The following is a 20,977-nucleotide window of genomic DNA, read 5'->3' as shown; positions in this document are numbered from 1 at the left end:
AAAAAAAAAAAAAAAAGAAGAAAAATGAAAACAACAGCAGTGTTTTTGGAGGCACCAAGCCTCTCAGCAGCACAAGCACTCTGGCCTCCCTTAGGTAGGAATAGTGCTCAGCACTTAGTCTGATTTCTTCTCCATCCTCGTTGGATCTGGTGAACCAGCTTGTTCTGGCTTGGCTCTGGGCATCTCACCTCAAGTGTCTGTAAATACTAGCTTGAGGAATGATTGACTGGCTGGCTGATGGCTGAGTCCCAGAAGCCCTGCTGAACACAGGGAGCCAAGTGGCTCTCTCAGGCCCAGCTTTGGGGGGGGGCAGGGGAGGGCCATGGCCCTTGCTCCCTGCAAGTTCAGAGGCCACCTCAGAAATGAAAATGATAGGCATAGGTTAATGAGGAGGCCCTAGGCCTCTGTCAGAGCAGTGCTGGTTCAGAAGGACCAGCTGTGGTGAGGCTTTCAGAGACAGGTCATTTGACACTAGCGTGTATGTATTTACTGAACAGGGCAGGTTTGGTGCTGGCATTAAAAAAAAAACTTTCTATTAAAATATAATACACATAGATGAGCGAAGAGCTCACTGCATCTTCACTAACTGAACTCACTGTGCTGCCAGCACCTGGTCAAGAGACAGATCCCACCTGGTGCCTGGAAGCCCTTCACTAGCTTTCTGTCATTACTGAAATGTGTTCTTATTTATGTCTACGCCTCTTTAGCAGGACCAATGAGCCCCTGCTTCCAGATGGAACCTTAAAGGGAAGCCCACGTTAAATGGCCTGGTTTTTCTACCTGTCTTGCGAGGTCCCAGCACCCTTTTCAGGTGGTGTCCACTAGCCTGTTCACAGACTTCTCCTTCTACTTCTACAGCCACACCTGGGAGGACTGCAGAGAAGCCTGCTATAGCCCAGGAGGTGGTTGGAGAAGGTCCCCCTGCCCTAGTCTTAGAAAGGAATAACCTCAAGACACCTGTGCTTGCTGCCCCAAGTGGCCTCCCTGCAGAGCTGAGCTCAGGAATAACCAACCTCCTCTGCTGGTGGCTCTAAGTGGGTGGCATGCTGGCATCCTATGTCAGGAGGGTGAGAGGGGAAGAGGAAATACCAGCTGACTTCAGGTGTGATGACTGTGCCACTGTCACGCTGATAATGTGACATAAACCCTCACGTGCCTGCAGTGCCTACTCACCAAGCACTCTGCAGATTTCAGCAGTTAGTCTTTCTAGCCAAGACCAGGGCTGGCATTGGCCCCTAGCACAGAAGTGGGTCCAGAGGCTGGAAAATGGACTGTGCAAGAGGGGGACTGTACAGGACCCCGAGGACACACAGAGAGGGTCATCTTAGCACCTCCACAGCACTGAGCTTCTCAGGGATTCGGGGCTCTAGGCGAAGGCCTGTGTAGCTGTCTCCAGCTCTCTACACTAACATTCCTGTGTCCACAGGTCCTCCCACTCTGGCTGTCCAGACCAAGTGTGATCCCTGCTTGTCCAGTCCATGCCAGAACCAGGGCACTTGCCACAATGACCTCCTTGAAGTGTACAGGTGTGCCTGCCCCAGCGGCTATAAGGTGAGCAGAGGCTGAGGCTGGGAGAAGGCGGCTCATATAGGCCAGGCAAGCTTGTCTGTCTGGTTTCTCCAGGCTGTCCCCATTGCCACAGCAGAGCCTGGCTTCAGCAGGTGCTTGGGTGAACCTGTCATCAGTGACCTAATGTACGGATAAATGAATGGGTGGATAAATGAATGAATGAAAGAATAGACAAGGGACTCCTAGGGTAGAGGGGTTGAGCTGCAGAGAGGCCGGCTGTCTCTGTCGGGACACACACACCTGACTTTTCCTCCAGGGCCGACACTGTGAGGTATCCCTGGACAGCTGTTCCAGCAGCCCCTGTGGAAATGGGGGGACCTGCCAAGCTGAGGAGGGCGAGGATGCCAGCTTCACGTGAGTAGCATGAAGGGCAGAATCTTGGGGTGTTGATGGGCCCACCATCCAGGCCTTGGTGCCCTTCGTCCCCATGGGGGGGGTGACTGGGTCTCCCTGTGCTCCAGGAGGTGGGGTGATCTCAAGGTGAGCGGACACATGGTCCACGTCACAGCCAGTGGGCTGACCGAGACTCCTCGGGCCAAGCTCCTTCTCATCCTGTGAGGTAAAAGCAGAGAGTCGAGAGGACAGCTAGGTCACCCAGCACAAGGTCACAGGGGGAACTGGGGATCGGGGCCTGCTTCCTCCTCCAGCAAGGTGCTGGGGCACTGGGAATCCATGGCCACGGACATGCAGTGATGGTGCCAGGGGAAGAATGGCGGCCTTTATACTCCTATAAATCTTCACCCACCTCCAATGCCTGCAGTCTGCACTGAACTGTGCCAGTGCCTGAAGGTAGCCCCAGCCGGCTGGTCCTACCAGATGCAACACAGCCCTGAGGCTGTGGCTTCCATGGGAAGGCTGAGCCTGCCCAGGAGTGTAGCCAAACTCAGCACTCCCTCTGGGGCCCTCACAACCCACTCTTATCCTTTAAAAACCTCTGGTGCTGGGGTCACATCTAGCCCCACTCACTGCCCTTCCCCCAGAATCCCCACCAACCCCTAACCTTCCTGAGCTTTTCTGAGAAATACGTAGAGTGTAGTTGCTGAAAATAAATTGCTCAATGAACAAATTGACTCTTCAGAAGATGGTGTTGAATACACCAGCAGAAATGGCCAACCCTGCCTCTGCAAACCAAAATTATCAGATGGGCATCTTATCCTTTCAATAGGCAAAGCTCTTCAGGCCCTGGGCTTCAGCTCCAGCACAGCTCCCCTCCCCTTCCCTAGACTTCCTCACAGGCAAAGCCACCTTTTCGGGCACAGGGACTGAAACCTCCACAGCTGGACCCTGCTTACTCTAGTGGGGTGGGCCCTCCAGGTGGCGGGGTCTTCTTGAAGGGGTGTCTCCTCAACCCGAGATTCTCTCCTGTTGACGTATGGCCACTCCCTCTGTCCTGCCTCTAGCTCCTGCCGGGGGCCCTTTCTTCAATGCAGAGTAACCCCAGTAACCCCAGTTTAAAACCATTCTGTTGTTAAACTTCAAAATATGCCCTGTAGCATGGTCCTCAGACCCTTTTGGTCACATAGCCTCCCAGACAAAAGGTAAACTGATAGATGATGCTCCCTTATACACACTTTCTTAGATCGACAGCTAAGAGTTTTCATTGTGAATTTTTTTCTTGAGGGAAGAGAGTGGAGGTGTTTAAAGACAGGGTTGGCCTCAGTGTCAAGATATCCCTGCTTCAATGCTGGGAATAGGTGTGCACCTTTCATGCCTCGACATCCAGTTCTCCTTTCTTCTGGAGCTGGTGTTTCTATCGTACTCCCCACCTTCTTACTCTTCATCTAATGTGATAGTTAATTCTTTTATGTCAGGAGCATTTTCCAGCTTCTCTGCCACCAACGTGGATACAAGAGCTAAGGTTAAAGTCTTTTCATATTTTGTGTCATCGTAAGCCTTTACTTAGAAGTTTCTGTTGTATTATCATTATAGTTACCAATAATATATAGCCATGCAAAACAACATAATTATTGTAAAGTCTGCCTGATAGTTATTAAGTATAAAAAGAAAATGTTTAGATGGTATCTCTTAATGGAATGGACAGGTTCTTTCATCTCTCAGTTGGCTTATGCATCCATGGGTGTATGGGATGAAAAAGGATCAGCGGCTACTCTATTCCTGGTTTGTTTTGTTTTTATAGATGTAAATGCTGGGAAAATTTGTTCACATAAGTATACTAATCAGATTAGAAAGAGTTTCATTATAGCTATATCACTCAGTTCTTTGAAACTCTTCCCAGGTTGTGTGCCCTAAACTGTAGAGTGATCCATCATCAAACGTATTTTTAATGCTTTCCCAGCTGACAGTTCCATGAGACTTCCCTAACTCACCCATGTTCCCAGTTTCTCCATCTCTTGGTACCTGGTGACAATGTCCCACCTTGCGTTTGAGACAAGAGCAGAGTGCCTCTGCAGAGTTCTGGGCATGTTGGTGTACAGAGGGGCTTGTTTGGATATTTGAAGAGTTGGATGTGAATTTCTCCAGCCTCTCTCTGACCCTCACATCCCGTGGCAAACCTTGGGTACATTGGTTTGAAGATCACTGATATCTAGCACCCTCCTACAGCCTGGCCCTCTGCTCAGCCCAGCCCCATCCTCACCCTCTCCCAGAGGTCTGTGCTCCTGGATTTCTAAACTGTGTGGATGAGCAGGTCCCTTCCCAGAGGACTAGCCATGCCCCCCGCACCCCGGCTTTTACGCATCTCTCCATTCCGCTGCCTTCCCTACCTTTCCTTCTGTCCCTGTTGGGGTCCTTGGTTAGGCCAATGTATCATCTCTGGAAGCCTGTTCCGACCACTCCCTGCCAAGGAAGAGCGAGGAATCCTCTGCACCTTTGTGCCCACACCCTGGCTTCAGCCACTTCTCCAGTGGTGATCTCTTTGTCTTCCCTGCTAGACTGGGAGTCAGTCCCATGCGGGCAGAGCTGGTCTTGTTCTCCTCTGACCCCCATGTCCCTGGCAAGGGTCTGCCCAAGGCGGAAGCCTCAACTCTGTGAAATGATGATCCTGACCTGTGGCCATAGGCTTCCACCCAAAAAGGTGGCCTCTCTTCCCCTCCCTGTCCCTACAGGTGCTCCTGTCCCATGGGCTTTGAAGGACCAACCTGTGGGGTGAACACGGATGACTGTGTGGAGCACGCCTGTGCCAATGGGGGCACCTGCGTGGATGGTGTGGGCAACTACACCTGCCAGTGTCCCCTACAGTATGTGGGTGAGTGGGGCTGAGCTAGAGCACACTCGTCTTACTCTGTGGATGGGAGGGCTAGGGCCTCCTCGGTAACTGCAGGAGCCTTGGCTGGCCTGGCTCCTCTCCTGCCTCTCATTCTCTTTCCCCAGGAAGGTCCTGCGAGCAGCTGCTGGACTTTTGCTCTCCGGATCTGAACCCCTGTCAGCATAAGGCCCAGTGTGTGGGTACCCCGGAGGGCCCCAGGTCAGTGCCACCCATAACCAGTGTCAGTGATTCTGGTGTGAGCTCTGCCTCCTGCTATTCTCTTCCTCCTGTTTTTTGGGTGGGGGCTTGAGCTCAGCTGTGTATGCTCCTGAGAGGCAGTGTAGAGGGGGTGGGCATAGCTCTGTGGCCAGACAGACCTGGGCTGGCAGTATGACTTTGGCTGCACTGAGCCCGTTTCTTCATCCTAAACCGAGCATGGCAGTAGCTTCCTCCTGCCCACCTGCAGACAGGCAGTGGCATGACTGGCATCTCAGAGCCCCTCTAAATTCACAACCTCTTGTCTCTGCTCATAAGTCCACAGAGCTCTAGAAATCCAAAAACAACTCCTCTGATGACAAAACTCTGACCTGACCTGACCTTATTTGATAAGGGTTGACCTGCACCACTGCAGGGTGGCTTATACACGTTATTCATCCCATGGAGGAAGAACATGTGTAGATTTTGCTGCAGAAATGTGAACTTATCTGCTTATGGAGCAGCATCCTATTGCAGGATGAAGACTGGACCCAGCAGAGTGGGAGAGACTGGGGGAAGAGGGGCCCTGAGCCTGTGGGATGCAGGGCCCTGTGCTGGGGGTCTGGGGAGAACACAGGGAACAGCTAAGCAGTGGGGCAGCTTGGGAAGAGGCAGAGGATGTGCTCTTGGTGAGGAGGGTGGGCCCTCTTGGGCCTGATTCCCCCGTCTTCCTGCTACTGGCATCCACCTCCCAGCCGGGGCCCCCCAAGCCCACACACGCTCTCTCCTCACACTAGAAGAGACTCTCATAATGGGCAGGGACCCTTCATACCCACGCTTCTGTGTGACCTGTGGGGGGTCTCCACCAATCACCAGGACTGGAGGTTTTCAGTCAAGAGGTTTGGTTCTCAACTACCCAAGCACTGGGCTGAATGTGCAGCTAATGCTGGCCCCCTCCCTACCTCCAGGTGTGAATGTGCCCCAGGTTACACAGGTGACAACTGCAGTGAGAACCAAGATGATTGCAGTGGTCATCGTTGCCAGAATGGAGCCCAGTGTGTGGATGCAGTCAACAGCTACACCTGTCTCTGTGCCAAGGGCTACAGGTGAGCTGCCTCCTCTGGCTGTCAGTCTGGGATGGTAGAAGCCCCCATGGCTTGGGGAGAGCAAAGATCAGGGCTTTGGAGTTAAATACTGGAGTTTTAACCATGGTCCTGCTAATCCTAGCTGGGAAGCCTTAGGAAAGTCATGTAATTTACTGAGAACCCAGGCAGAGGGTCTCTGGCCTGTTTGGTGGAGGGATAAGAGGTGGACACAGATCACAGGGCATTGCCCAATCACTCACCTACTCAGTTGAATCTCTGAAGCCAAGTCCTGCCATAAAGGCTAATCTGCCTTTTCACACAGCCTTCTCTGGTGGGTTGGTGGAGTTTCTGGCCACTCACCTCACACTTTGCTTGTCTCTCTCTCTCTTTTTCTTTCGGTGTTGAGGATTGAACCCAGGGCCCCCGTGCATGCAACCTCTACCACTGAGCTACACCCTCAGCCCTTGTGTCATTTTAAAAAACACCCATTTTGAAATACCATTCACATGGTATAAAATTCACCCAAAGTGTAAAATTCAGGTTTTCCCCCCAGAATTGTGCATCCATCACCACAATCAATTTAGGACATTTCCATCACTCTAGAAAGAGCCTCTTACCTCTTTTCTGCCACATCCAACCTACCTTCCATCCCAGCAACTCTTAATATACTGATATTTGTGTCTACAGATTTGCACATTCTGGACATTTCATAAAACAGAATCATATAGTCTGTTGTCCTTTGGCATCTGGCTTGTTTCACTTTTCAAGCTTTGTCTGTGCTGTGGCATGTGTCAGCACTTCATTCCTGAATAACATTCCACTGCATGAATATACTGTGTTTTGATTACCCATTCCTCCTCAGTTGATAGACATTTAGGTCATTTCTACTTTGGGGCTATTATGAACACTGATGCTGTGAATATTCACGTACAGGGTTTTGTGTAGATGTACATTCAGTTCTCTTGGGTGTATACCTAGGAGTGGGCTTACTGCATCATAGGGAGTTCCATTTGAGGCACTGTCAAACTGTCCTAGTGGCTGCACCACTTTTTTTGCACAAACAGTGAATGATGGCTTCAGTTCCTCCACATGCCCTGCAATGCTCATATTTTTCGTTTCTAGCCATCTTAATGAGTGTGAACTGATATCACATTTTGGTTATGATTTCCATTTCCTGGATGGCTAATGAAATTCAGCACTTTTACATGTTCTTAATGGCCATTTATATATACATATGTATTTTTTTTGAGAAATGTCTCTTCAAGTCCTTTGCCTATTTACTGAGATGTCTGTCTTTTTATCATTTGAGTGTAAGAGCTCTTTATATTTTTAGGCAAGTCCTTTATTAGATATATTTGCAAATATTTTCTTCTATTCTGTGGGTTGTCTTTTCTTGATAATACCCTTTCATGCACAAAAGTTTTTACTTTTGATGACTTCTAAGTTGTCATCTAGATTGTCCTTTTTTTTCTTGTTTGTTCCATATTGATGTTCTTAGAAATACCTAATCCAAAGTCATAACTTATACTTATGTTGTCTTCTAAGAGTTTTGTAGTTTTAGCTTGCACATTTCAGATCATCAGTCTATTTTTAATTAATTTTTGAATATGGGTTTGCAGAAGCTGTCCACCTTCATTCTCTTGTATGTGGATATCCTGATGTCCTATTTGTTAAACAGACTATTTTTTTTCCTCCCATTTGTCTTGGCTTTCTCATAATCAATTGACCATACATGTTGAAAATATTTCTGGACTCTTAAGTTACATTCCATTGATCTATCTGGCTATCCTTATGCCAGCACCACACTATCTTGATTGCTTTAGTTTTGTAATAACTGTTGAAATTGTAAAATGTGAGTCCTCCCACTTTGTTCTTTTTCAAGATTGCTTTGGCTGTTCTAGGTTCCCTGGATTTCCATATGAATTTTAATTTTAATTGTTAATTTTTACCAAAAAAGGCAATTGGGATTTTGATAGGGATTATATTAAATCTGTAGCTCAACTAAGGGGGTATTATTTTAACAATATTAAGTTGTCCAGTCCATGAACATGGGGTACCTTCTCATTTAGGTATTCTTTAAATTCTTTTAATCATTGCTTTATAGTTTTCAAAGTATATGTTTTACACTTATTTTTAAAATTTAAAATTCCTGGATGTCTTATTCTGTGTAATCCAATGGTAAATGGAACTGGTTTTTAAATTTCATTTTGTTTTATTTTTATGGATTAATTTTCTGCCCTTACTAAATCCTTTGTGTAGTTCTGAGAGTGTTTTAGTAGATTTCTTAGGGTTTTCTTAAACAGGATCATGTCATCTTCAGATACAGATAGTTTTGCTTCTTTTCCAATTTGAGTGTACTTTATTCACCTAACTGCTCTTGATAAACACTCTAGTTTATTTCATAGAAGTTATGAGAGCATATATCTTTGTCTTGTTCCTAATCTTAGGGGTAAAGCATTGTCTTTCACCATTAAGTATGTTAGTTTGCTTTTATTAGTTCAGTGGAATTCCTTTCTTTCCTTTTCTTTCTTTTTTTCCTTCTTTATTTTGAGACAGGGTCTCACTATGTAGTTCAGGCCAGACTTGAATTCACTATGTAGCCCAGGCTACCCTCAGACTCACAGCAATATTTCTGCCTCAGCCTCCTGAGTGCTGGTATTACAGGTGTGCACCACTGTGCCTGGCTGGAGTTTACTTCTATTCCTTATTCATTGATTTTTTTTTTTTATTGTAAAGGGATGTTGAAGTTTCTGATTTTTTTCTGCATATGTTATTTTTTTTTTCAATTCTGTAGAGATGGTGCTTTGCATTAAATGATTTCAGATATTAAACCAACCCTGAATTCCTGGGCTAAGTCCAAAATGGTCATGGTATATAATACTTTTTATGCTGGATTTGATTTGCTAGATTTGTTGAGGAGTGTGTGTGTGTGTGTGTGTGTGTGTGTGTGTGTGTGGGTGGGTGTGTGGTGCTAGGGACTGAATCCAGGACCTTCACAAGTGAAGATGTGAGGTACATCTCCTTTTTGTAAAATTTTGAGACAAGGGTTTCCTGAGTCACTAAGTTGCCCAGGCTAGGGTTGAACTTGTGATCTTCCTCCCTCAGCCTCTCTGAGTGCTGGGATTACAAGCATGTGCCACCATGCCCTATATTTATAAGGGATATTAGTCTGTAATGTTTTGATATCATTTTGGTTTTGATATTAAGGTAGTGCTAGCCTCATGCAGTGAGTGACGAAGTGTTCCTTTTTTTAATGGAAATTTATTAAGAATTTATATTAATTCTTCTCTTTTTTGTGTGTGGGGGGATGTACCAGGGATTCAACTTGGGATCTTGTGCTTGCAAGGCAGGTGGCAGAACCACTGAGCTAAATCCCTGGCCCTATATTAATTCTTCCTTAAATGTTTGGTAGAAAACATCTGGGCTTCAGAAATTTTCTGATTACTAACTCAGCTTCTTTACTTGTCAATTCAGATGTTCTATTTACTCTTGAATAAAATTTTGAATGTTATGTGTTTTTTAAGAATTTGTCCATGTCATTTGTGGTATCTAATTTGTTGCCATACAGTTGCTTATAATATGCCCTTATTGTTATTTTTATTTCTACAAGGTTGGTAGTAATGTTCCTTCTTTTAATTTAGATTTTAGTCATCTGGGTTACTCTCTCTTCCTGCCTCTGTCATAAGTCTGTTTTCATTTCTATATAATAAAACCTGCCTTCTAACTTTATTGACATGAGCAGTGAATGATTCTTCAGCTTTAATGTACACAGGAATCACCTGAATCTAGTTAAAAAGTGCATTCAGTGGGGTTCTCGTTTCTGTCAAGTGCCTAGTAGTGTCAATGCTGCTAGACCAAGGACCAAACGCCCTTGTTTCTCAGTAGTCTTTTGGCTCTTGGTTCTCTCAGAAAACAGTGTGGTGTTCAGTGAATTTTTCTCCAGGACTGTGGGAGAGGAGACATCCCTTCTTCCTTTGGCTCTGTCTTCTCTGACTTATGTCCTTTCCTCTTAGTGGACAGCTCTGTGAGATCTCTCCCCGCTCACCTGCCCCCAGGAACCCCTGTGAGGGGACTGAGTGCCAGAATGGGGCCAACTGTGTGGACCAGGGCAGCCGGCCTGTGTGCCAGTGCCTCCCAGGCTTCGGTGGTCCTGAGTGTGAGAAGTTGCTCAGTGTCAACTTTGTGGATCGGGATACTTACCTGCAGTTCACTGACCTGCAGAATTGGCCACGGGCCAACATCACACTACAGGTGCGTGCACAGGGGTATGGTCACAAAAAGGAGTCAGGGAGCAGAGGACCTTGGCGTTGGTCAGAGCATCAGTTTGCGAGCCTGCCAGGGGAACTGGAAGGAACCTGTTAGAATGGTGGGGGGAGGCTAAGGATTTCAGCCTGAACTGGTTTAAACATAACTGGAAAGGTTATTGAGCCAACACCATGGCAGGGGTAGATGTGGTCTCATGGATGACTGGATCCAGAAAACCAAACCTTCCATGATCCTGTCCCACCATCTCATCTCAACTGCTCCTCACCTTCTGTCTCCAACCCTACAGACAGGCTTGCTTCATGTGGCCAGAATGTGTGTTAATTCTGTGGTTATGTCTTTAACCGAAGGTTCCTGGTGTTCCTTAGATTGCCCCTTTCATATCTTCAATTCCACCTCAGAGGATCAGCATGCTGAGGGATAAAAAATAAGTCCCACTTCAACAGCACTCATAAAATATATGGATATTTTGCTAACTGTGTCTTGAAGGGAGACTAGAGTGGATTGTACACATTACCCAATAAAAAATGTAAACCCCTCTTTCGTCATCTCACTCTTTCTCCCAAAGTCCATTCCTTATCCAAATGCCACATCTTTCTTCCTGTCTTTGTCCTTGCCTTCTTCTCTTCAGAACCCTTTAGCTTCTCAAACATGCTTATTCTGCTCTATTGCCCATATTACCTCTCCAGAATCCTGCCCACTATGGTCCACACAGCAAGACAACAGCCAGAGTAATTGTTCAACAATACAAAACTCACTAAAATCCCAATCCCACCATTACCTCAGGTACATCCTTGATTTTTATCCTGATATCCCCAGAAGTTCATTACCAGACTAGACTGAAAGGGGCTTTTCCTTTCCAACTCTAATTAGACAAATGTCAGCAGTCTCGGGGAAGCTCTTTGATGGGCCTGGCTTCAGTCACATACTTGCCCTGGACCAGCAGCTGGGACCAAGGAGATGGTAGTGGGCCCGCCAAGGCTATATGCCCGCCCCTATGGACTAGGAGGTTAGGGTCTTTCCCAGAAGTAGGAAGAGAGACAGACAGAGGAATACCCTTCTCAAACAAAAATCCACTTCCAACAACAGTCACTACCTCCTAAGTGCCTCCTTTCAGGTCAGACAGCACTGGCTGAGACAACCTTCCTAAACCTGTCCCTTCTGTAGTTCCACCCTGTGCAGCAGACTCCATGAAGCCTACACAAGGGCTCCCCACCAGTACGAGGTGGTGGTCCCAGTCTGCCTCTTTGTTCCTGGGCGGATTGTCTAAGATTCCTACCTGCTCTGCTGGCACATAGTTCCTAGGCCTTAGCTGGCTCATCCACCTCCCAGCCTGACCCTGGCCAGACTGACAGGGAATGGTATTCGAAGCCAGAGCTGCTAGCCTCAGCCTGCACCAAGCACAGCAGATGTTACTGCATACAATGTTGTTCTTTCAGTCTCTGTTCCACTTACCTCTTGTGCTGCTGCTGTAAGGGGTGGGTTGGGAGAGAAAGTACCTTTGCTCATCAGGTCTCCACGGCAGAGGACAACGGAATTCTGCTGTACAACGGGGACAATGACCACATCGCAGTTGAGCTGTACCAGGGCCATGTGCGTGTCAGCTACGACCCAGGCAGCTACCCGAGCTCTGCCATCTACAGGTATGGCTTCTTTAGTCCACCTGCTACCCTTGGGGTGAGCTACACCACAGTGGATCTCCTGGGCTGAGTACAACTGGCTGTTGGGACTACTGGAGACCTAGACAGCCCTAGCATCAAGGACATGTGAACCCACCACATACAGCCTCACCTTGGTTCTGAGGCTCTCTGAGGCCTGAGCTGCAATTTCTCCCTCCCCATCCCATCCTCACCACAGAGGAGGCTCCCGAACAGCAGGGGCTCTTCCCCAAATTTTTCATCTTTTCCTCTGGGGCCTGGGAAGGGAATTGGGGGGGCATCTGGCTATAGTCCACTGAGTCTCCACAGTCTTCTCCCTAAGGGATTCAGTCCCTTGGGAAGCAACTGCTGGGACAGTGATCTTTCTGGGGGAGGTTCCTTGCCAGCAATGGTCCAAACTGAAGCCCACTCCCTGGGGTGGGGGTACCCCATCTCCTTCCAGTGCTGAGATGATCAATGATGGGCAGTTCCACACTGTTGAACTGGTGACCTTTGACCAGATGGTGAACCTCTCCATCGATGGCGGCAGTCCCATGACCATGGACAACTTCGGCAAACACTACACACTCAACAGTGAGGCACCCCTCTATGTGGGAGGTGAGGACTTGGCTTGGTGGAGACCACTGCTGTCCTTTCTCGGGTCTTTTCATCGGGGCATGGTGACTGGGTCCTGGGTGGAGCCTCTCTGGCACTCTAGCCCAGGGCCCTGCATCGTAGGGGAAATGTCCATTGTCTAACGGGTTGTCCCAGTGAGTGGCCAAGCTCCTGGAGGATTTTCCTCCCCTACCTGGACCTCAGGATGTGTTTTGCCCGGCCCAATCTAAGAAGGGTGATGACAGTCTAGGCTTTCCCACCTGTCTCCCATACCACAGACACCTTTTTCTGGACTCTGTACTAGAAGAGGCTTCCTAATTGTTCAGGACCCACTTCCAATCTTGGGCCCTCAAGAGGCCAGAGCAGCTCCAAGAGACTCAGTATAGAGTTTATACACCAGCTGGAGACACCCCTCTGGCCATATGGGCACTGCAGACTGGGTGACCCCTGTCCACCACCTGCAGTCATTTCTCAGTTGAGTAGAGAGGCAGGCCTGTGGGCTATCTTAACAGAGCTCTCTCTCCCTCTCTCTCTCTCTCTCTCTCTCTCTCTCTCTCTCTCATGCATTCTCAGTCCAGGTCCTTTGCTTTGGTTGGGGTTTCCAGGGGTGAGAGCTGGTATCCCAGAAATAAGGAAGAAGCCCTAGGTAAAGGCAGTCTGACTTCAGGAACAGGCGCCCCAAGCTCCAGCTGTTCTCTAACCATGCCAAGCCTGATGCTAGCACTGATCCTGTAGAAAGCAGCTTTTCCATGTTTTCTGGGCAAGGAATCTGGCACCCTGGGATGGCACAGGCCTGTGGCGCAGGGCCACAGAGACAGAAAGATAGAGGCCAAGGGAAAAAGGGGACACTTGTGGAGCTGCACAGTGGATCTCAGAGGTAGGTCCAGGGATGGCTTGAGCCTGACTCAACTCACTTTACTTCCTTCCCACCCAGGGATGCCAGTGGATGTGAACTCGGCAGCCTTCCGGATGTGGCAGATCCTTAATGGTACCAGCTTCCACGGTTGCATCCGAAACCTGTACATAAATAACGAGCTACAGGACTTCACCAAGACACAGATGAAACCGGGTGTGGTACCAGGCTGTGAACCCTGCCGCAAACTCTATTGCCTGCATGGCATCTGCCAGCCCAATGCCACCCCAGGGCCCATGTGCCACTGTGAGGCTGGCTGGGGGGGCCTGCACTGCGACCAGCCAGCTGATGGCCCCTGCCATGGCCACAAGTGAGTCTGAGATGGGCTAAGGGAGCCTTGTCCCATGCCCACCTGCCCCTTCCCTGTATGTTTTCCCCATGGTGAGAGCCCATGTTGTTAAATCCTCAAATTGGAACATGAGGCCTACCACAGGATTTTATAGTTTGTTTTTTTTTTCTTTTCTGGTTTTCAGTTTTCACTAACTGGAAAAAAGTCCCCAAAAAGGCAAACATAGAATCACATTTTGCTCACTTGGTTTAAATCTTGGGAACGAAGTCCTGTGAAGCCAAGGCTGGGAGGGTCAGGACACCTTTGGGCGGGGCCTTGAGCTGACCTGTCCTCACAGTGCCTTTTCTGTCTCCTCCAGGTGTGTCCATGGGAAATGTGTGCCCCTTGATGCCCTTTCCTACAGCTGCCAGTGCCGGGAGGGGTACTCAGGGGCCCTGTGCAACCAGGCTGGGGCAGTGGTGGAGCCCTGTGGGGACCTGCAATGCCTGCATGGCCACTGCCAGGCTTCGGCCACCAAGGGGGCACACTGTGTTTGTGACCCTGGCTTTTCAGGCGAGCTGTGTGAGCAAGGTCAGGGGCCCCCCTCCTGACATGTCCTCTTTGGGGTCCCTCCTCCCCATAACTTGCTGTAGCGACTTGACATTTTCTTCCTCCCAACTTTGGCAAACCATCTACACTTCTCCCCTTTTCCCCATTCTCCTGTACCTTAGGTTGCTCCTGGACTTTTGCAGTCCTCCACCCTCTGAGCCCCAGCCATCTCCCCAGGGCACAGTCTCTTCTGGCTAAGGTCTCTCCTTACAGAAGAGACCACCCATGTAACAGCTCCTGGCCAGACCTCCACATCTTGGCCCCATCAGCTTGGGACCTGGGAGTGGACTCCTTTCCTGGCCAGCTTGACCAAGATACTCCTGTTGGCATCCAGACTGCTGAGGCTGGGAAGGACAAGGCAGAGAAATCTAGACTTCAGGCACCTTAAGGGCCCCTGGGCCTTCCCCTCTTCAGCTTTTCTTGCATACCTCTGTAACATAAGGGGAAGCACCTTACCCTGACAGCCATTCCATCCCTGAGGGGCCTGGCAACTACAGTTTCTCCTTAGCACTGACCACACTGGGGATCCCAGGAGGCAGCAGTGTGCAGGTGCATGCATGAGAGGTGGGAGGATGATGGGTGCCAAGTGGATGTAAGAGCACTTGGACTGCTTGTAGGATGCTGCCTCGCCTTCTTCTGCCTCACAGGGCAGCAGCTGGCCCCTGGGTGTGCCCTGAGGGTTTCTCTTGGTGTCTGTCCCATCCAGAGTCCGAATGCCGGGGGGACCCTGTCCGGGATTTCCACCAGGTCCAGAGGGGCTATGCCATCTGCCAAACCACGCGCCCGCTATCGTGGGTGGAGTGTCGGGGCACGTGCCCAGGTCGGGGCTGCTGCCTAGGCCTGCGGCTGAAGCAGAGGAAGCTCACCTTCGAGTGCAGCGACGGGATCTCTTTTGCCGAGGAGGTGGAGAAGCCCACCAAATGTGGTTGTTCCCTCTGCGTATAAGGGGCATGGACCAGGCAGCACCACAGGCAGGGCAGGAAGAGTCGGCAGCTGGTTGGGGCGTGGGCATCACCGAGGCAGCACCTGGGCCCTAGTGGGCATGGGACCTAGCAGCACTGCAGCCCAGAAGAGGGGCAGGATGGAGCTATGGCTGCCCTCTCTGGAAGTGCCTTGCACAGATAGGCGCTCAATAAATATTTGTTGAACCAATGTGTGCGTGAGGTCAGGCCATAGAAGGGCAGAATGGTGGCACCCTCTGTATCTGCTGCACGGGTCTACAGAAGGCAGCTGACCCCTTTCCAAAGCAGCTTTCCTCTTACCCTGTGGCCCAGGTCCTCAGAATCCCCTGGCCCCTCTGCTTCCCTGGGGAGCTGGGCAGCAGCCCTCTGCCTGCAAGTGAAAGGACTGACTCTTCCTTCTTCAGTGGACCGGTCCCACTCTTGCCATTGTTTGAGAAGGGGGCTGGGAATGTTGTGGTTTTTAGGACCAGGCCTCAGAATCCTAAAGTGTAGGATAACCACTGTAGTTCTAGAAGGGGGCTCTTGTGGAGGAAATAATAGGGGTACTGGGAGTGGCAGACTCCACCGAAGAGAGCAGAGGGTTGTTGGTCCTAGCTGAATAAACACTGGCCCAGAAGAGGGTCCTGGACCTGGGGTTCTCCAGCCACCAGCTACCCACAAGCTGCCTCTGAGCTTCTGGCAGAGGGACAGGGTGCGGAATCTCCTCTATTGAGGCTGGCGCTGAGCCCCTTGAATTGTAGGCCAGGATAGAGCGGGGGAGGGGGGACTGACAGCTCTTACTGTGGATGAAACTTCCTGCTCTCAAATGGACTTCCTCAGCCATAAAATGAGGTGGTGGGCAGGTGGAAGGAACCGTGTAGATTCTCCAGCTTCCTCAGAAGGGAGGCCTAAGGAGTTAGAAGATCTATTTTTGTGGGCTACATCAGCATTTGTGTGGCTAACCCAGGAATGGGTATTGTTGAGTGTTCATCCCTAAAGGCAGATGTGAACTAGTCCTCAAGCACTACAAGAGCAACCAAGATGCCTGGGAAGAGTGCAGGCAGTGGGGCTCCAGCCACAGAGATACTGGCCCAATGTTCCTCACCCTTGTTTGCAATGAAGGCTGTGTTTGAAGAGCCACTGGCTACATGATCTTCTGATAGAAGTATCTGTTCCACACATTTGAAGTGTAGAAAGATGGGTTTTAAGCTTAACCGTGAGTTGAAGGAGGGAGGAAAGGTCACATTCTTCTTGCCGAGATTTATCCCAAGAGGGTATAGCCCTGGAAGAGCCTTAGTGGGCAAAGGAGAAGAGTATTTCCCTTTCCTAGATCCCTCCATCTGGGGATTTGAGTATGGGATTTGGAGTGGCCTTGCACCTGTGTTCCTGCCCATATGGGCATCAACGTGAGCCCTTTGTGCTGATTAGTAGAGGATGTGAGCCTCCTACAGGGTCAAGGGACCTTGGGATGAGAAGTCCCTCCTCTGCACAGAAGTGTTCTCATGGCTAGATAGCCCTTCCCCAAGGAACCGGGCTCTATTTTCTTGTAGTTCCTGCATCTCCCAAGTGGATAGCACCTGGGGTCTTTTGGGGACTCTCTAAGGGCCATATAGTGTCCCCCCCTTACTCCAAGTTTCTGGGATACTAGTAGGTAGTAGCACCAGGCTGCAGAGGGCAAAAAAGTGCTAGGGAAGCTGGGTTGCCCCTTCCTGTCAGCAATGTGTTCTGGACTCACCAGCCCAAGGGAAATTAGCTTCCCTGGCCATCACCATTTCCCAGTGCCCAAAGAAGCCAATGTCCAGGCTTGAGCGGTACTGCTGGAAGGAGGCTTCTGTATAGAAGTGGAAGGGTACCTGCCACCTCTACCCAGGGCTGTGGGATGGGAGGGGTTGGCATGCTGGTTCCCAGGAAGCACTTTGTGAACCTATAGCTGCACTCCTGGCCCCTCCAAACCGGTCTTTCACTGTGTCAAGATTGGAATCCTCCACAAGCATGAGGGCAGCAAGGGGCCGAAGACAGTCATGCATCCCAGGGTCAACTTTTCCTCTAACTTGGCCACCAACCTGCAAGTTGCGACAGGCCTGGGTCATCAGTTCCATTCATACTAAACTCAAGTCTAGCGAGAAAGCAACTGCAAAATCATCCTTTCAAGAAATCACCTACAAATCTTGCCACCCTTTGATAAAGATCTTCAGTTTGCTTTGTGGTCACCACTGGCTGTTTCCTTTAAGGGTGAACTGAAGAGAGCCAGCAATGATTACTGAGGGAGACGATGCTTGGGCAGCCTTACTGGGAACAGTGGCTGGGGCTCCGATGGTGTTAAGAAAATGGAAAAGGCCACCTTTGCCTCCTCTCTGCCTGCTGTTAGCCTAACTACAAAAGTCTCTCTTTATACAGCTTACAGATTCTAATATATATATTTGTATTTCATTTTGTTATAGTATTTTTATATGTTAAAGTCAACATTCAGTGTCTTGATTTTCAGATGCTTATGTGGTTGTGAACTTGTGTGTCAGGTTTCTGTGGTCTTGTTTGGAATGACTTAGTGACTGGCTTAAAACAGCCCATGAGGGAGCCGCATCTGCCCTTCCCTTGAAGTATTGTTTTAGTATGTGTTGATATCATCTGTTGTTCTCCATGTGAACATGACATTGACTCACTTGGATTCTGCCTGGTTGTCTTTCTCCGCCGAGGTAAATCTGCTACTGCCAGTATTCACCCTCCGGGAACAAGGACTTCTAGGACCCACAATGGCTATACTCCTCACATGGAGGGTGTCTGCCCTGGAACTCTGCTCTTCCTGAAGTAGCAAAGGTGGTTTATCAGTTTTGAAGAAAGGGATCTGGGGGCCACAGTTCCTCAAGGGTCTGTTGATGGAACAGGAAAAAGGGCACAGCATGCTTGGTCTGGGGAGGCAGATTATCTTCATCTGTGCCAAGTGTTTGCTGTTACACTGACATTTTATGTGTGTCTGTAAGCCACACACACATTTAACCTGGCTTTGAGGGATTCAGAACATCTGGGAAACAGACTAGAAAGCAGTGTGTCTTCTCAGATATCCTGTAAGGTTACCTACTGCCTGTCTCTAGGCCAGTGGTTTTTAGGGATCAGTAGAGAAAGGAGGCAAACACTTCTTTAGGGGTTTTATCACCTCTCAGACCAGAAAATTGTGCTCAAGATTTTGCAGGATCCTAGATCTGAGTGTGTGGGTGACCTGGACCGTAGCAGAAGAGTGGCAGGTCCTTGATGGTAAAGGGACCAGGTTGACTCTCCTCGGATTCCAGGACCATGGCAGATTCCCCATAAGCCATGTCAATGGTCACAATAGCCACAACAGCACATGGCCACCTTGAAAATGCAGTGATAGTAAATCCAGTGCCTTCAAAACAATTAGGGATTTTTGGAGGAAAAAAGGAGTGTGCAAGAAACAGTGAAGTTTAGTAGGGGTGTAGGTTCAAGTGACTGGGGTGGCCAAGTGGTTACTTTAGATCAAATGGGTAATATCCTCATGGTCCATTATTTCTTTGCTACTTCTGATAAGACACCAAGTATAGAGTGACAAATGGCAACTGACACAGATAGGAACTGACCTAAACAACATTTGCCAATCTACTGAGCCCCAAGGTGATTCATACCATGAACTAATTTTGTCAGATCACAATCATTTTTTTAAAAAGAGAAGCCAAAAATCTCTTTATACTATAAAGCTTACACTATGTGTGTATAAGTTCAGCTAAACAAAATACTTCTGTGGACCAACAGTTTTGCAGTCTCTCAGTAAAAGACAACTTAGGAGTGTCCTAATGGGCAGTGGATTATCTTCTCTGGATTTAGTTTTGCATAAGGATGGCCACTGGGTCACTAGCCCACTGGGTCCCTAGGTTGACCCACCCCAAGCAGAACTGAAGGAATATGATGAACAAAAAGGCAAGCAAAGGGAAGGACCTTCTGTCCACTTTCTGCCATACCCCACAGGGACCACAGAGACTGGGGTAGCCCTAGCTGGGGCACCTGTGGTGAGCTTGGACTCTTGCTCCCTACCCTCAGGATGAAACACTGGCATCTTTCCAACACTGCAAGGGTAAGCCCAACTATTTATCCATTTCATTTTTTCCCCTCAAAATTAGGCAAAACTCAGAATGCTTTTTTTTTTTGGAGACAGGGTCTTACTATGTAGTTGAGACTGACCTGGAACTCACTATGTAGCCCAGGCTGGTCTCGAACTCGCAGCGATCCTCCTGACTTAGCCTCCCGAGTGCTGGGATTACAGGCATGCACCACCACATCCGGCTACAGAATGATTTCTGATTTAGAGCAGAACATAATATTTCAAGCCCCAATACCATGGTTGAGGAGTACTATTTTGGGTTCCTTCTGGCTACTTGCCAACTTGGCAGTAGGCTACAAGTCAAATGCCCAACTTCATTGCATTCTGTACCCTCCAGTGATAACACAAACACATTATAATATCAAAGAAATTTAATATGCTGCAACAAAATAAGCGCCTTGAAAAAGCTCATGGAATAGATGTCAGTGTTAGAGAAATCCCTCCTACACATTCTCTAGCTCCATACCCCATCCCTCAAAACCAAACAAAATTTGAAACAACACAGGAAATCCTTCCAACCTTGGATTTTAGTGGGGGCCCCTTTACCAATAATAAGAACACAGTTTCCTACATTGTATAACAGGAAAGTAAAACACGGACACACAAAAAGTCTACAAGAATTCGAGATTTAAGAGACTTGGTACATATTCAAAGTTAAAATAACTCCAACTTTTATAACTATACATATTGTTTTAAAGCAACTTAATATATTTTTAAATTTCATATATACACTCTCAAAGGTTTTTCAGGTGAGGTATGTAAACATTGTCTAATGAAAAATTTTCATTGTTTCAAACCAACAAATTCACAGCATACATTGAATTTTCATCCATTAAAGACACAGTATTTTCCTAGACTAACAGTGGAAATCCAGGCCCAAGAGATGCACGCTTTCTCCAGGTTACCATTTGCAGAATTTCTAATGTCATTTTTTTTTTTTTTAGAAATACAGCCTTCAGACTACAAGCACACACCTGGTACCAGGAAAGGGCTATGTCCTCTGGAAGCCCTGTCCTTGGGCATCTGGAACACTGGCTAAGACTTACAAGACAGCAAAAGAGTACATCTTAACAACTACAGATTGACCTCGGCAATGACAACACTGGGAGGAACCAGAAAGATCTTTAAAGGAACGTAGAGATTCATTTTAGAGCTCCCTGAATCCACAGCTAGATCAGCAGCCCCTCCCCTAAACTTATTCTGAACGGTCTTGGCCTAAAAACAATAAAAACCCAACATGGCACCTGAGCTTCAGTTAAATTGCATGGGCTTCCAATGACCTCCTGGCTCCTTAAAAGCATTGACTAGCCTCAATTAGGACCCTGGGCTGTGCTTTTAATACAGGTTGGGGTTGAATTTCATAATATAATGCACATGAGAAAATAACGCCATGAGTTCACAAAACTGCCAATACACACAGGCATTGGCCAAAGACCTTGGAGGAGCTCAATTCTGAAAACTACTTGTTCCCTGAGGGTAAACAGCAGGCTTCTATTGAGACTGAGGCTAAGAAGGGGATTTTTATTACAAAGTATTAAAGACTTGGAGAGCATCAGGCCAGAGTTCTAT

The 20,977-nt window shown here is 48.3% G+C and overlaps 1 protein-coding gene across 1 annotated transcript in view; it reads left to right on the top strand.

Annotated features, from left to right (window-relative positions):
- The window catches only part of Slit1 (slit guidance ligand 1), a 148,448-nt gene extending 133,053 nt beyond the window's left edge, over positions 1 to 15,395 (top strand). The window contains exons 27-37 of the mRNA XM_033761226.1: positions 1,427 to 1,551; positions 1,826 to 1,923; positions 4,635 to 4,774; positions 4,900 to 4,993; positions 5,938 to 6,075; positions 10,068 to 10,305; positions 11,830 to 11,960; positions 12,418 to 12,572; positions 13,504 to 13,792; positions 14,130 to 14,341; positions 15,066 to 15,395. Of these exons, the coding sequence (XP_033617117.1) occupies positions 1,427 to 1,551; positions 1,826 to 1,923; positions 4,635 to 4,774; positions 4,900 to 4,993; positions 5,938 to 6,075; positions 10,068 to 10,305; positions 11,830 to 11,960; positions 12,418 to 12,572; positions 13,504 to 13,792; positions 14,130 to 14,341; positions 15,066 to 15,304 (1,859 nt within the window). The 3' untranslated portion in view covers positions 15,305 to 15,395. The remainder of the gene's footprint in view (positions 1 to 1,426; positions 1,552 to 1,825; positions 1,924 to 4,634; positions 4,775 to 4,899; positions 4,994 to 5,937; positions 6,076 to 10,067; positions 10,306 to 11,829; positions 11,961 to 12,417; positions 12,573 to 13,503; positions 13,793 to 14,129; positions 14,342 to 15,065) is intronic.
- Positions 15,396 to 20,977: the final 5,582 nt, after the last annotated feature.

Source organism: Fukomys damarensis, unplaced genomic scaffold, assembly GCF_012274545.1.
Source record: "Fukomys damarensis isolate Sample0158 unplaced genomic scaffold, DMR_v1.0_HiC HiC_scaffold_8, whole genome shotgun sequence".
Taxonomy (NCBI): domain Eukaryota; kingdom Metazoa; phylum Chordata; class Mammalia; order Rodentia; family Bathyergidae; genus Fukomys; species Fukomys damarensis.
The sequence above is the reverse complement of the archived record's forward strand: the minus strand, read 5'-3'. Positions and strand labels throughout refer to the sequence as shown.